This window comes from Manduca sexta, chromosome 16, assembly GCF_014839805.1.
Source record: "Manduca sexta isolate Smith_Timp_Sample1 chromosome 16, JHU_Msex_v1.0, whole genome shotgun sequence".
In the NCBI taxonomy this organism is placed as follows: Eukaryota; Metazoa; Arthropoda; class Insecta; order Lepidoptera; family Sphingidae; genus Manduca; species Manduca sexta.
The window spans coordinates 4712029-4728420 of record NC_051130.1 but is presented as its reverse complement, the minus strand read 5'-3'; the positions used below and the strand labels follow the sequence as shown (position 1 = coordinate 4728420).

The following is a 16392-nucleotide window of genomic DNA, read 5'->3' as shown; positions in this document are numbered from 1 at the left end:
TCAATAAATTCAGTCAGAAAATTTAATATGACGAAATTTTAAAGGCAGAAATATCCATGATCATTAATTATTTTTACATTTTTCTTTCAACTGCGAGAACTAATCACTAACTAGACGTGAATTTAAATTCTTTACTTGCCAATACTTGTTTAGTTACCCAGATTAAAGCCGAAACAAAATGTATGAAAATGGACCTTGAGCTACCACCTTAATCTGAGACTGTTATCAAAAAAACTCCGACATGCTACTCATGACATAAGTGATACAAACATGTAAGCTACACTAGAAGAATAATTAAATAATAGAATTTTATTTTCAATATTTTTGGCATATTATATCGATGATATGGATTACCTATTTCTCCCCTATATTTTTACTTATCGAGAGCAATGGAACATCGATTTACATAATCCTATAAAAGATATTTATTATCTTTTAGAGCAAACTTTAACTTTCTTCTCATCTGCAGTTTATCTAAATAAATGAACCTAGAATTCTCTTGCATATTTTCGTTTCTATTAGATACATTCAAATTATTGATAAGATAAATACCTGTAACACCTACTTATGAGAACACATCCATACTCCATAGTGAAGTTAGCTCGCGTGGGAGGAAACAGGCGTGTGGACTCTTCCCGCCAACAAATTGTCAAAATTGTCAAAATCGGGATAAGTTTGCGCTAATAATATTGGTCGTTCTTGTTTTAGAGAAGATCTGTTTTATAAATATAAAATCAATTGTAATATCAACAAAATAATCAAAAATGCCTAAGAAGACAAAGATAGAAGAAAGTTGGGTTGAAGAGATAAACAATCTGTGTTCGAATTTAAATGTAGATTCTGTAGCTGCGAAAAAAGCCAGAGATTCTTTTATAGATATAAAAAGAAAATTTACTTTGGATGTGAGTATTACTTTTACCACAGTTAACATTATATAAAAAAACTTGATCAGACAAATAGCATACCTACAATCAATTCCCACGTTTCACTTTATACCATGGAAACTACAGTAATAAACACAAAACAATTGTTTATTCAGAAGACGTCTAAGCCCTTGTGTTACAACTAAAACTTATATTGTAATGTATTATGTGTTTGCGCATAATAACCCGGGATTGTATGCGGTCGTCATCACAAACAACTTTAAGGAAACAACAATATTAAACATACATTATTTGTACAAGTATTTTATTTATTTACTATGTATACCTATAATATAACAGTTTAATTACATATAACCTCGAAGAACCTAATAACTAGCTAGTTTGTCGTAATATTTACACAGTATTTGTCATATGTGGATGATTATTATGTATTTTCAGGGTGATCCCTTGCATTGGATGTCGTGTGCTTTGTATGTGGCATGTCGCACGTCAATAACGCCGACAGTCCAGTCGGGGAAGGCTCTGGAGGGGAACTGTGTCAGTCTAACCAAACTACTGAGACTCTGCAATATCAGGCAAGTGTTGCTTGAGTATTTACTGTTCACTTTAGTTTTGCACAGACAAAGAAATCTGTAAACTTTTATAGTGTGCTATTTTACTTTGCATACTCACACAAAGTTATATTACTATATTGTACATAGAACTAAATAAAAAGAGTCTGCTGTTTTTAGATATTTATTTTGCCTTTACAGTCTTATTCAATTCTTCACCAAAATAAAAAATTGGATGGAAATGACATCCATGTCAACAGACTTCAAAGAGAGGATATCCCGTTTGGAACACAAGTTTGCGGTCTCCTCAGTGTTGTTTAGAAAGTTCCAGCCAATCTTCCAAGAGATCTTCACTGGGCTGACTTCCGAGCCTCCCAAACCTGTTTCAAAAAGAAGACCAAAGTAAGTACATAAATTCATTATTTAGCACTCTTTGGCAAATTTAATTTTATCTTACAGTAATCATTATCATTAAGGTATTGTATTAACAACTGTCCTTTAACAACTTAATCAAACCTACAACATGGTGGAAAAACTGCTGTGCCAATCCCAAGAAGGATAATAGACAGTAAAATCACTTGGTTTCTATGAAAATTATCAGCAACTTTACTAATAAACATTTTATACATCTGTGATAGTGATTCAGTGTTTCTTTTTGTATTAAGTTGATATTACAACATCAGACGAAGCAAGACAAAACATTGTATAACTATGACAGACATATACAGTTATCATTATTAAGTATATCAAGTGTTTTCTTAATGTGTTTGTTGCAGACAACCTTGCTCCACCAACGCACTGTTTGAGTTTACCTGGTGTCTATATATATGTGTGAAGGGAGAGTTCCACAACTCAGCAAATGATCTTGTTGATATGTACCACATATTACTCTCCTGTTTGGATTATGTCTTTGCTAATGCTTTCATGGCGCATAGGACTGACTTAATTAACCCTGAATTCAAAGGTATCTAGCTAAATTTTAATAAAAATATAATGTTACAAATAATTTTGCAAATGACTATAATATTTAAAAATAAAATTGCTGAGCTAAGATGACATATGATCTATTTTATACTAAATAATTTTGATGCTTTCTTTAGTAACAAGCCCATTCAATGCCCTATACTTCTGATACCTTTGCCAGCTGCTTGTAATGTTTAATTGTTTGCTCAAGCCTTGCCAAGCGACTGGCTGAATGCAGACTTCAAAATGCCAAAGAAACCACCGTGTATAATATCAACTTTGTGTGAAATCAAAGATGGACTATCCAAAGAGGCTACCACAATGAAAGAATACAGCTGGAGGCCTGTTATACAATCGTTTTTTGAAAAGGGGGTATGTTATCAAACCTGCTGTGATATAATTTATATAGTAATGGTTTTGGTCTAAAATGATTTTCTAATCCTAAATCCTATTCATAGTGATTGGCTGTAAAGTTCTTAAGACAATTCTGCCAATGTCAAGTTTGAAAAGCAGACATTATGTGTGTATAAAAAAAAGAAAATGTCTTTGGCCGAGTGAATATGAAAACAAAAATCAAATAATAATGATATTCCACCATCAGAAAACACATAAAAGTTTATATATGTATATAACTTGCCACACTAATTATTGTTATTAAAGTTTAATATTATTAATTAAAATAAATTTAATAAGTTCAAATATAAAGGGAGAATCAACTAAACTTAGTAAAAAATACATATTGGTGGGTTTCTGTATAGTTAAATCAATCAATCATAGAAAGGGTAACAAAGGTTAGGACATTTAAAAAAGAAATATCCACAGTTACATCCTCTAAATCCTACTCACATAAAGAATGAACCTCGACTCTTGTTTTAATTTAAAATACAGGAGAAAATTGTATTTGTTGAAGTTAAAAAAAAAATGATTTAGATATTGAAACCATGAAATTTCTGCAATTTGCTCACATTAAATTTTATGAGATAATAATATATAAACAATTTATTATTAAATACTTTCCAGTATTAAAATGTTTTACACTGATTTATCTTTTTTAAAGAGTTTATGATAATCAGTATTTTCTTTTGCAGATATTAAAAGGCAATAATGATAATTACGCCATACTGGAGATTGGTTGGTTTGATGTTAATCTTAAATCATTAAATAATACGTACGAAACATATGTACTCAGTGTGGGAGAGTTCGACGAAAGAATATTTTTAGGTAAGCTATTATTGAGTTTTTACTTTTTTTGTTTTGTAATAAACATGACCAATAAATAAAATGTCATTTGTCATTAAAAATAAAAAGTACTGTGTCATTTGTCATTAAAATGTCGTATTGTATGATAAATCCGATATTAACATGTTTAGTGGATTATGAAGGAAAAGAGAACGAAATCGACACATACGATGGTAACTCTTTATAATTGCATTTATATTAGCAGGGCTTTTTTTTGGGGACACGCCAAGTCTCCAAAGTTGTAAGTCCATAATTTTTGCCAATTTTTCCATATTTCGAAAATTCCTTTGGAGGCACTGCATACCCCCATAAAAAAATCCCTGCTTAATAGATTTTTTACGGAATCTATTTAAAACAAAAAAAAGGTCAACTGTGATTTTCAATGTAGATTATCAGGAAATTTTCTATCTAGGAAATTATTAATCTGATTCAGATTTATTTTTGCACTTATTGAAAGGTTTACTATTATAATACCTGAGTGTTAAACTAATTTTTACTGGAGAACTTACTATTACAAGCCCAAGATGTGAGCAATGTTAATTTAAAAGCACCTAAGTAGTGAAACATTATTAAAGTTCTGTTTAAGATTGTTTTAAAGTATTTTTAGATCAGAGTATAATATTTGAAAATTATAATACTCTTATATGTCTACAGGAGATCATGCCAATGAACAAATGAACCCAAAGAACAGGGTTTCTGGAGATGAAATATCTGAAGTTATTGCTTCATTCGGCCCTGTAAGTATTCGTCCTATACAGCGCACAAAATAACGCCTAACGGGAGTAAATCCCCGATGGGACGGGCACAACTAATGCACCAGCTTTCCACCGTGTGTATTCCGTCCCATGATGTTATAGACGGCGAGCCTATCGCCATATCGGGCACAAATTCGTAACTCCAGGTTATTACTGAGTAGAAAATTTCAATACCAGTTTTCCCGACACGGGGATCGAACCCGATGACTGAGCACTGGAGTCGTACCGTTATAAGAGTACGTCATGTCACCGAGGCAGTCTATATTCCTATAAAGAGTATGACTAAATATAATGGAACCGAAAGTTGATGTTGTTATTTGATGGCTATTCTTCATTAGTTTTATCAATAAAAAGTTTGAATATTGTAATTGGACTGTAAGTAATACTAAACGATGAGCCCGCATACCAATTTCTAGTGATAAGAGCCTCTTTTGATTGGCGTGTAACCAACTGTTAAACAATGGAACGTGAATGTAATTTTCCCAAATATAAGTGTTGCTTTTCGGCGCATAAAACATCTCGTATTTAGTAAAAATTGTATATGGACGTGAAGACTGGGTTGAAAGGGCATGGTTTATTTAAAACCTTGTGTATGAAGAAATTAGTAGAAATACCCTATAACAGTGAAAATCTATTGGAATTTGTGTTTAAACCAAATGGTAAAGATAAAAGAGGACACGCGATGCGATTGATAATCAAAGGTGACCTGATACACTAATGCATCGATTATAATGAATGCACATCAGTTGGCATGTCGCATTGTTGCACTTTACATCTCATCAAAGAAAACTGCTTTCTACTTTCGAAATTACAACATTCCACATAATATAATATTCAATAGACAACTCGTGTAGTGACTATTAGACATTCAATCTGATATCTCGGATCAATATTTTACTAAATATTTTCTAAATCTGCTAATCAAAAATCTATAGATTTACGATCACTAAAGAGTATTGCAAGTGTTGATGGCGTCGTTGTGTGTGCAGAGCGGGCGCGCGTGCCCCGACACGCCGCTGACGGGGCGGCTGTACCTGGCGCGGCGCGCGGAGGAGCTCACGCCGGTGTCGGAGGCGCGCAACAGCCTGGCGCGCCTCGCCGCCTACCTGCGCCAGGCGCAGCCGCGGCCCTCGCCACACCTGCTCAGGCTCTTCAAGTGAGTGCACCTATCTTACCTAAATATATTGTCTATGGAACTGTGTCAGTCTTGTATAAAATTATTTAAAAATTACTGACTATAAAAAATTTATATCAACTTGGTGAATCTATAAAATTCACCAAACAAACAAATTTTACTTAACAGTTATTATTATTTACCTATCGTCTTACCTTACATTAATCAAATCCATCATCGACCAATTTCAGAAATGAAAAAATCTATATAGGACTCAGCATTAAAACAGATATATGGATATATATTATAATATGATATGTTACAGGAAAAAAATTGCCAATATGCATAACCATATCTACCACCGCACTTGAAACATTAACTAATAAACAACCATCCTTGTTCTCAGGGACAGTGGTGTAAGTGAAGAAACGATAAACACAAATGTGATACAGCCGTGCACCGGTTGGGCGAACCAGTTCGCGAACAGCTTGCGAGAGGCCAAGGGCAGCACCAAGGCGGAGACGATCACTTTCCGCCGCGACATGGTCACGTGTCTCTATTACAAGGTGTTCGAGCATATTATCAAGGAGGAGCATAGGAAGAAACCGCAAGTGTCATTGCAGGTAATATGAGTTCTTTACAAATTGATAATAAATTAAAATGGCATTCATTTTAGATGCAAATTATATTTAACAATACCCTTACATAAAGTCAATCAAAGGGGTAGTTTACTATGTTAGATTTTATTAATTATTCTTCAATTATGTCGCAAGATATTATTTAGTCTCATTATCGTTTTTTGACATTTAGGCCTGCTTACGGATTTAAACGAATTTTGTTGATTTTTTACCAGATTTAATCTTGCTTTCTGTTAGCTTGCAAATGACACAATTTTTATTAATGATCTTAACAACTAAAATATGAATAAAATAGCTTCTTGAACTCTGTACTTACCAATTTACCGCCATTAAGTTTACTGTAAATTATGTGATTAAACGCCTTTTTGCGTTTTTAGAAATAGTTAGAAGTATGTCTACATTCCATTGCTTACGTTAAGTACTAAATAATAGGGGGCGAAAGCTGTGCATTCTAATCAATTAGTGTTAATATCAGATGCTGCTCACCCAAGAGACGTACCAACTCACGGTATACGCGTGCTGTACGGAGATAGTGCTGCACGCGTACGGAGTGCACTCGTTCAAGTTCCCGCGCGTGCTCAACATATACGGACTCAGTGCGTTCCACTTCTACAAGATTATCGAGCTGGTCGTGCAGGCCGTGTTTGATAAGCTCAGCCGCGACGTCATTAAACACCTTAATGCTGTAAGTGTTTATTTTTTTATTTATGAATACTTGCACACTTAGAATTAAGGTGATCTAACTGAAAAAAGATGATTTGTGAGAAATTAATAAGAAAGATTTGAAAACAATTTAGAAGGCAGTGAATCGGCTGGTCGTCGAGAGTGAAAATCTCTGTTCTTTTCTATAATTTTGTCTTTTTGTCGTCATAGGGATATAGAGCATAATTTGGAAGGTCGTTTTTAACAAAATAAGGAAATATATAAGTTTTGAGTTAGGTCGCTTTAGTTCTAAAGGTGCTATGTGCTGGTGCAGTAAGAATTGAAAATACGCGCAATAATATATATTTTTATTGTAAATAGGTTGAAGAAGAGGTCTTGGAGTCCTTAGTTTGGACTTCGGATAGTCCGCTGTGGGACCAGCTGAGCAGGACTCCAGTCCCTGCCTCGGCCGACGTTTCCGTCCACGACTCGCCCTACAGGAGGAATAATAGTAATACTACATTTCACATTTTTGTAACTAGCAATAATGAATCCAAATCACGTGGCAATAAGTATTGATTACTGTTCTAGATTTCAAACGAGTTCTGGGTGCCTTCTCAACAGTAATGAGCATTACCTTCAAGTATGGAAAGAAATTAGAGTTTATATGTTTTGACAGATGGTCTCCAGTCACCGTCATCCTTATCGGAACGCGTTCATCCGCCGATGGCCGAGCAAGCTAAGAAACAGCTGTTCAAGGATCCTATCAAACCAGGACAATCACTTTTGGGTAATTTAAAAACATATCATATATAGTTGTCACATATATATAATTTTAACTTTGATTGTAATGCTTTGATGAATTTATTTTCAGTACAAACAAATAACACAGCTTTAAGAGAAATCAGTCCATCACAATCACAAAATACTTCAAACGGAGAAACTACGCCAACATCGACACCCAAGAAAAATAATTCGTTAATATTATTCTTTAGAAAGGTAATTAGTAATAGTATAATTAGTAATATAATAGATATAGATTTAAATTTTCAGAAAAAATCCTTAGAAGCACTATATCTGTCTATATAATTATTATAAAGATGAAATGTTTTGCATACCTTATCCTAAATATACTGAATATAGTTTCGACTGTTGAATATGAACTGGCATATAATATTTTTTATCCGCCTTGATAGCAGCCCCCATCCACAAGATGTTAAACCCTCCATAGTGGCCCACGTAAGTGTGTTGCGTTCCGGGATCACCTTATGTATATCCTATTCAAAGATGGCATAATTGTATCAACTGACAACAGATAATTATCTCACGCTAATCAATATTCTATCCGGACTCCACTCCGTTTACCATCAAGTACAGTAGAGTCACTTTGCTGTGCCCATATAAAGCACCTCACACTAGATCATGACGGTCTTCTAACATGTATTTTTTCATAGTTCTACAGTCTAGCGGTGGTGCGTATGAACGACTTGTGCACGCGGCTAGGGCTCACGGACGAGGAGCTCAAGCGCAAGATCTGGACCTGCCTCGAGCACTCCATCATGCACCAGACGCAGCTGATGCGCGACCGTCATCTCGACCAGATACTCATGTGCGCCGTGTATGTTATATGCAAGGTGAGTGATATAAACTGTGTACAGTCAGGTACGAACATAGCTGAAACTGAAGACTTTGAATCGCGACAATTTTTCAGAAACATTTCATTCTACTTGTATATAATGCGTGTACAGGGGACCCAGTTCTAAATTTGTTGAGCTATTTCTGTTGTTAATTGGACTTCACATCTAACTACTCTTTTCTCTATCTTGGCATGTTACAATTATTACATTGAAATTGGTAATAAATGCATTAAAGATAAATGTAAAATAATGTGCGACATTTTAACATGCACACTGTATTCTGTAACTGTATAAAATAAGTGAAAAGGCCTTTGTATATTTTTAGGTAGTGTCAAGCAATACAAACAATCATGTTGAAAGGACATTTGCTGATATCATGCGCTGTTACCGGCAGCGACCATTGGCTGATAATCATGTCTACAGGTCTGTTCTGATCAAACAGAACTCTGGGGAGGGTAAGTGCTTTATATAATAAATCTTTAATTGATATCTACACCTAATTGTGCAAAATTAAATTTATATACTTTTTTCAGGTTCGCCAGAGAGAGGTGATCTGATAAACTTTTACAATAAAGTATATGTACAGTGCATACAGAACTTCGCGCTGCGGTTTACTGGACGGCACAGAGATGTAAGTATATTTTATTGTAAACTAGTGGTACTGTTTCACATTTATTTTAATAGTAGTATACTTTGTTGATGTAACTTATGCAAATTAGAAAAGTATTATTGATAAGTATAGTTGTTTTGTCTATTTCACAAATATGTATGGCACCGGCAGGAGTGCAGCCTGTCTCCGTTGCCGGCGGGTCGCGGCGACGCGGCGTGGTCGCCGGCGGGGCAGCGCGTGTCGGAGCGGCACCAGCTGTACGTGAAGCCCCTCACCTCGCCACCGCCCACACACCACCTCATGTACCGCTTCAGCCGCAGCCCCGCGAAAGACTTGCACGCCATCAACTCTCTAGTAGCGGCCGAGGGCGGTCTCAAGCGTGCCATCCACCACGCCATCCAGCACGCGCCCGAAGACGACAAGCGGTCGCGACCCGCACCCGTCGTCGTGCGCAAGCTCCACGGACTCATGACCGACCGACAGGCCTTGTAAGGGCTACAAGCTACTCTTCCCTGCCCTACACGAGTCATCTAAACAAATTTATTAATAGAGGGTTATATACAAGACTATTTTAGATGAGAGGTTTAGTGATTAATGATTATATTATTATGGACAGGTAAAGAAATGTACAGCAAACACCTCATACCATCCGCATACACTCCCAATTTAATTTATCTTGTTTGTTTAATTATGCGTTTTCCTAATGATTGCCTGTGTGGCAATGTATTCAATTTACCAAACATACCTTTCAAGCTTTCGTGTTTAGCTCTCTAAAAATATTATGTCGTGGTAGGTGTTTCAGATTTTATAAATTATATCGAGTTATTTAAAGACGGTCTTCCGTTGGCGATATTGTGCCATCGTCTCTGGCGTTTGGCGATGATTGACGCTTTATTTATTGCAGATCACACTCTCTGACAATGAATAAACACATTGATCTCATTTCTTATTTATATGTAATGTAAAGCTTCAAAATGCCATAACTTAAACTTGCTCATCGCATGCATAAATATTAAGTTATGCAATATCATAGGCTGTGCGATTCGAGGACTAGTTTAAAAATGCATTAATTGACCTACCAGGAAGGAACCATTGAATTTTATTTATTAGAATATTTTTAATAAGCCTTGCACCCTACTTGCGTAGGCGTGTTCAATTTGTATTATTTAAATCTTTAAACAGGTCAGTTGCTTATTATTTTATCTTATTTTTTTTTATTTTATCAAATGGTGTGGAACTCATGTGAAGCAAGTTCTCCAAACATTTTGTTTATTGATACTACGTTTTAGTTTCATCTATTATGCCTAGTATATTAGTTTGTATCTAATCAAAAGAGTAATCTAATAAAATCGATTTTTACCATTTAATCAAAATTATTGATTGTATATTTCGGTTATCCATGTATTCGTAATTTTAGGATAATAAAAAATTGTATCCATATATTGTTTTATTTTCATAAAAATATTTTTTTTTTACAGCAATGCAATAATAAATACATTACATATACACTAATAAAGTATAGTGAAAATGCTGGATGGCTTCTTTGGCGCAAAAATAATGTGCTTTTTTAGCCTGTGCTATCCTGTGATAGGTTTCATCATTCCCCTTAATTTTATGTGTGGTCATCCATCCCTAGTTGATAAAACACAATATTTTACGGTACAGAATTTTTATGCTCAGCGAAGCCACAGCGGCAGTTTACATGTTATTAATAAAAAATATTTTTTAGAATCGTAATTCTGGACTATTTATCAGGATTCGGAAGACTATTTGAAAATATCGGGACAACAAGCATGTATAAGTTTGCTGTAGTCCACTGGCGACTGGCGAGCCATCCAAACCTGCAAATCGCGAAGTTGCATTGCAAATGTCCATGAATGTCGAAACCAGATGCAATTTTCAAAATACTTTGAACTTGGAAATCTAATGGTAATCAACACTCAGGAGGCTCAAGGTCAGTCAACGAGCTATGGAGAGGGCTATGTTCAGTATTTCCCTACGAGATCGAATCAGAAATGAGGAGATCTGTAGGAGAACAAAGGTTACCGACATAGCCCATAGGATTAGCAAGTTGAAGTGGCAGTGGGCCTCGAAGAACCGATGGCCGTTGGGGTCGAAAGGTTCTAGAGTGGAGGCCACGTATAGGCAAGAGAAATGTCGGACGCCCGCCTACAAGGTGGACGGACGACCTGGCTAAGGTTGCAGGAAGTCGCTGGATGCAGGCCGCTTCCAACAGGTCGGCGTGGAGATCCTTGGGGTAGGCCTATGTTCAGCAGTGGACTTCCTGTGGCTGAGATGATGAATCCTCAACACTACGCCATTTGGTTGCACTCTATGCAATTAGCAAATTACGTCCACATTATTTATTTCTGTGTTCCACATGGGTTGAGTCTTGCTGTTCCATATTGTAACGTAATTTTTTGATTACGTTACATGTACTTGTCAAACCAAACATGTAACGTAATCAAAAAATTACGTTACAATATACATTTTCTAAAATAATGATTACTTTAAAACCTACGACGACGAAATCTATGCAACCCATGTAGTTTCTTACCTTGTAAAATTATATATTCGTATCTCTAACTACTAATTAATAGCCAATGTAGGACACTAACATTCCATAACTCATTTATTACAGTCTTTAATTTAGGACACATGTCACCAGTAGTAACAAAACCGATATACAAAAAATTACAAACTAACCCCCTTATTCATAGATGTTTTTTATGTAAGTACGGAGTAAAGCTGTGAAAACAAGTCTGTTTCTCAGTGCTGATGGCATGGCAGCCTTTGTTTGTTGTGTTTTTATTGTTGTATCTCAATATTAGCCAATCACAACGGCCCTATGTCTACGCACTGCGAATGCGAATGTGTTTTCTTTTCGCAATAACTAAACTCTCTTCATAAGATTGAGTCAGAATACTCGCCGACAGACTCCTATTGATCATTCCGTACTACATTGTCAGTAATCTGTCGCACGCGCACATTCGTTACAGTCCAGCTACAAAATTATCGGAACTATACAGTTTGCTTCTCGATGCTCGCAAACTTGATTCTAAGTACTCGCTGCTCGTCTATCGTCGGCAGTACAAGTGTCTAAATAGCGTATAGATAAGATTACTACGTTATGATTATAATATTATGTACTTAATACTTATATCCTAATACTTAGCAGCTAGCCTAGCATTGTGCAATGATTTAAGCGCGCACTCGCATCCCTATCATAGAGGGCTTTCCTAGACTAATATCGATACTTACACCGCTTTAGGTTAAGATTCAAATTTACCAAGACTAAGGTAACGAGGATGGGCCGACGGCGAAGAGACTGAATTCAAACGTGCATATCGGCGTACGGTTTTTTGTTTACGCCAAATTAAACTTTATAGTAAAGAATAAAAGTTTGATATTCACCCGTTCGCTGTCGTAGACACATGGCGGATATAGACCAACCGAGCGTGTGCGAGCGAACGCTAGCAAATGTGCATACGTAGATGCGGCTTCGAAGACGAGCGAGACTTTGGTGGTGATTGTCGAAAACCATATTGGAGTCACATTCGCCCGCACTCATTCACTCGGTGTGTACCCGGTATTGGTGCAGGGCTCTTATTCTGTATGATAGTGTAAACGCCTAACGCGGCCGTGTCATGTTATCTTCGTGAAATCTGCGTGAAATGGTATTCTGTAAGCCAATTTCTATAGTCCTAAACATGATGCGTTGTGTTACGAGTTTGTTACGCACTGTTAAAATAACGTGCGGGATAGAGAATAAGGCCCCAGTGGTGTGCGGCGTGTGTTCAGACAGAGTCGGTGGAGGAGCGCTCGGCGTCGTGCGGCGCGAGGCGGAGCGGCGCGAGCGAGGCGTGCGGGGCGTGCGGCGGCGCGCGGTGCGAGGCGGGTCAGGTGGCGCGGCCCTTGCCCTCCTTGATCGCGATCACGTACCGCTGCGCCACGCGCTCCGGCGGCGAGTACCCGTCCGCGTACGACGAGTCCTGCACACATATATATGTCGTCGTCGAGTTGATTTTTAAATAGAACGCCAACGCCATCTTATGACGATCGTCAGAATCTTTGCTATATAGCGCAATGGGTATGTCAGACGATATCAAGAAGGCCGGAAAGCCAAAGAGAATGACAAGCCTATGAAAAATTTGCAATTCAGCTGGTTTATTTAGATCAAGTGATCGAATATTTTAGGAGACTAGTGCGATGGGTGTGTGGAGACTGTCTCGCGTTCCGAATTATAATTGTTTTGGGACAAAAACTACAACTAATAAAATCTGACTTCGGTTATTGTGATCAGACATACGCCCACGATACTTAATAGTAGCAAGCTATTCCGTTATATACATACAACTTATACGGAATGGTGCTGCAACTTAGGATATATCTACATAATATGCGTATGACGGTATACCTGTATATCTGTCTTGCCACTGAACTAGCATATCAGTATACAATATTGTTTCTTTTCAATTATAATTTACATAGTCATAAGATAATACGCACCTCAAAGAGCACCTCGTAAGGATCCGCGGCACTAGCAGGCAATCTGTTCACCACGGCGCGGTAGAAGCATGTCGTTTGCGGATACAACGCCATTACCACTGCACCTAAACAACATACAGCCATTTGTACAAACATATCAATGGTCCCTTAAACACAGAGCAATGCCTTAGCAGAGTATGATTTTGTATCCAAAACATCAGTAGAAATAAGCGGTATAAGTCAACCTCAAGTTAGATGTTTTAGCAATTTAGTAATACCTTTAGGGAAGAGTGCATGTTCGTCAGTTCGTGGGTCGGCACGCATCAGCGGCAGCGGCACGACGCGCCGCTTGCTCAGAACGTGGCGGTTCTTCTGCTCTTCGTCGATGTCGTCCACCTCGTACTTGCCTTGCGCCGGAAGCCAGCTTACAACCTGATATAAATTTATTGTTAGTAAGAACCAATAGTTTGCTTATTATACTCGTAGTATCATATTCAGTTTATTTAGACAAAGATAAATACACAAATGAATTTGGTGTATTGACCTGGAAAATGATTATTTTGTAATTATTCTTGATATTTCCCGACTGATGCTAGTGCCTATTTTAAATGAACTTTAGTCTGAAATATAATGTTTTCCGAACAAGCATACACACCTCAGCAAGTATCCAGTTTTCCTCCTTATCCGATACGCGTACGAGCGCCGCGACGGCGTCCCCCGGGCGCGCCACATGCCCTGCGTCGGCGGGCACGGCGCCGCACAACGCAGGCGCACGCTCACCGACGCGCCCCACGTGCAGCGGCAGGGTCTGTGCCGCGCTCAGCAACATCTTCATCAACGCACCGCAACCGATCGTCTCCTTGTTGCCAGCGTGACGCGCCTGGACACAAATAATATTGTATCTTATGCCAGTTATAAATGTGGGTCTTTCTTAGGCCAGTGCGGGCGTAGGTATTGATACAAAATAAGTACGTCTTAACATTCGACGGAGTGATTGTGAGTTGTGACAAGCTACGCCAAATGTGTTCTTCAAATGTTGGCGTATGCTTAAGTCGGCCAACTAGGCAGGCGATACCCAGCGGCGGCAAGGTGAAACAAACATGCTCACGACATGTTGGTATTGGACATGATAGATGAATCATATATTATTAAATATTAGTACAATTTATATTTATTTATTAAAATAAAACTATTTTGATGACTTAACGTAGTTTTTGTATTATAAATTTCTCCCAACATTTTAAGACTTTTCAGCCTTCAAGATCACGGGACCGACTGACGCATTGGTCATCCGAAAAGTCAAAGTTACAGTACCTACCTACATTTAACAATATTTTTATTTATTTATTACAATTTAACAGGCACCCATAAGCCTCTTTACCTGGATCCGTCGTTCATTCTTGATGGTGCGTATTTCGTAGATGCGTGACAAGGCTGCGCGCAACAGCCGCTCCTCTTGCTCGGCTGCTGTGAGTCCTGACTTGTACAAGTTCTTCAGCTGCATTATTTGCTACAAAAAAATATTTAATGCAATATTCATCTATATCTATATATCTATATAGGACGAATCATGCCAAAAATTGCTTAACAATTAACATATTCATCTTTTTATAAAATTCAATTTAGATTCTTGACATACATGAACATAAAAATGGAAATGAGATAAAACCCATGTGCTCTTGGGAGTACAAATCAAGTCAAATTATGAATGTGCAAACATCCATAATAATGTTTTTGTGAATTATGTCAGAATACCTGTTGCGAAGATCCAGAAGAGTCATCAGTGGACTGTGTTGACTCTGCTGCCTTCTCAGCTCTAAGTATAGACTCTATACACTGTTCATTTCTGACCCTTTCTGGTTCTATGTCATATATTAGTCTGTGAAGAGAGCGCAGACGCTCCTGGAAAATGATAATGGTTTTAAAAAATGTGATAGAGTACTGCTTCAGATTTGGTTTCATTTGTCTACATTCAATTAAACTTTTGCAAGTATATGTCAACAAAAAACAACACAAATTACAAGTACTAACATTTTTAGTACAAATAGTAACTGCATAAAAACTGATAATGATCAAGCAAAGGGTTAAGTTAATACCTGCACTTGTTGTGCAGCCACATCAGCTGTTAGTGGCATATTTCTCAGATAAACTTGATAACTTCCAACTCAGATATATTGTATGAATCCAGCTGATGCTCACAAACACCTGGATAATTAAATATAATGTCATTAAAAAATCTTATTGATATTCAGTACTTCCAAAGTTGCATGCAAACAAATAGCACCTCACTGTTTTTTTTTTTATAGCATACTGTGTTATTTTGTGTAAATTTTACATTACATTAGACTATTGCATGATGTAGGTGATATATACCTATAAAAATTGTGATATTTTTACAGAACAATACAATTTGAAATATACGAACCCAGAGAATTGTTTTAAACCAAAATAAAGGATATACCATACCCAACACGGAATTTAAACTAAATAATACAGCGATTTAGGATTTGTTTCTATAATTCCAAATCCAACTTGATGTGATTGGCCGTTTTGTCTCTACAACAAACAAACTATATTCAACAGATACAATAGTCAATATCACTGAAAAATACCTATTATTCCCGTTGATTAGAGACTAAACTAATCTAGAGTGATTATTGTTTTTTATAAAACTAAACTTCATTGATTCGCTCACAGAATTGTCATTTGTCAAATTAAAATTGACAAGACATCGCAACAAAAATTTGCCAGTTAATAGAATACAGATAATCAATATTTTCGGGTCTATAGTCTATGGAAATTATTTTAAAGAGGCAACTTCTGTTTGAGATACTCCGTGTTAGTTATCAAAAATATTAAAATATACCTACT

General features: G+C 36.9%; 2 protein-coding genes across 5 annotated transcripts; one reads left to right on the top strand and one right to left on the bottom strand.

The window, feature by feature from the left end:
* Positions 1–594: 594 nt before the first annotated feature.
* LOC115447568 (retinoblastoma-like protein 2) lies at positions 595–10471 on the top strand. Of its 2 annotated transcripts, XM_037439264.1 has the most exons (17): positions 595–902; positions 1323–1459; positions 1637–1837; positions 2212–2399; positions 2610–2770; positions 3487–3619; positions 4292–4374; positions 5382–5548; positions 5913–6129; positions 6620–6829; positions 7168–7297; positions 7466–7576; positions 7661–7785; positions 8241–8420; positions 8749–8878; positions 8957–9054; positions 9205–10471. In XM_037439264.1, exons 1-17 carry the CDS (start codon positions 765–767, stop codon positions 9523–9525), a joined length of 2730 nt encoding a protein of 909 aa, XP_037295161.1. In that variant the 5' UTR covers positions 595–764; the 3' UTR covers positions 9526–10471. The 2 variants fall into 2 exon arrangements, with proteins under 2 accessions (XP_037295161.1, XP_037295162.1); XM_037439265.1 differs by lacking the exons at positions 595–902; positions 1323–1459; positions 1637–1837; ... (1 more) ...; positions 2610–2770; positions 3487–3619 and adding an exon at positions 3708–3810.
* Positions 10468–16262, bottom strand: LOC115447575 (SAGA-associated factor 29). 3 transcript variants are annotated; one of them, XM_030174717.2, is made up of 8 exons: positions 16134–16262; positions 15618–15726; positions 15277–15423; positions 14903–15031; positions 14177–14401; positions 13800–13953; positions 13543–13646; positions 10468–13025 (listed from the first exon to the last, which is right to left on the bottom strand). In XM_030174717.2, the coding sequence occupies exons 2-8, from the start codon at positions 15654–15656 to the stop codon at positions 12933–12935; spliced, it is 891 nt and encodes a 296-aa protein (XP_030030577.1). In that variant the 5' UTR covers positions 15657–15726; positions 16134–16262; the 3' UTR covers positions 10468–12932. The 3 variants fall into 3 exon arrangements, with proteins under 3 accessions (XP_030030577.1, XP_030030576.1, XP_037295163.1); XM_030174716.2 differs by having other exon boundaries at positions 15947–16241; XM_037439266.1 differs by having other exon boundaries at positions 15988–16240.
* Between the last annotated feature and the right edge of the window lie 130 nt (positions 16263–16392).

What these genes read in the sequence shown, in the direction of transcription:
- LOC115447568 (XM_037439264.1), top strand. Translation starts at nt 765, where the DNA reads ATGCCTAAGAAGACAAAGATAGAAGAAAGTTGGGTTGAAGAGATAAAC. An exon ending in GTTTCAAAAAGAAGACCAAA is followed by an intron (nt 1,838 to 2,211) that starts GTAAGTACATAA and finishes TGTTTGTTGCAG; the next exon opens with ACAACCTTGCTCCACCAACG. An exon ending in CCGTGTATGTTATATGCAAG is followed by an intron (nt 8,421 to 8,748) that starts GTGAGTGATATA and finishes GTATATTTTTAG; the next exon opens with GTAGTGTCAAGCAATACAAA.
- LOC115447575 (XM_030174717.2), bottom strand. Translation starts at nt 15,656, where the DNA reads ATGCCACTAACAGCTGATGTGGCTGCACAACAAGTGCAG. An exon ending in AGAATGAACGACGGATCCAG is followed by an intron (nt 14,402 to 14,902) that starts GTAAAGAGGCTT and finishes ATTTGTGTCCAG; the next exon opens with GCGCGTCACGCTGGCAACAA. An exon ending in AAAACTGGATACTTGCTGAG is followed by an intron (nt 13,954 to 14,176) that starts GTGTGTATGCTT and finishes AATTTATATCAG; the next exon opens with GTTGTAAGCTGGCTTCCGGC.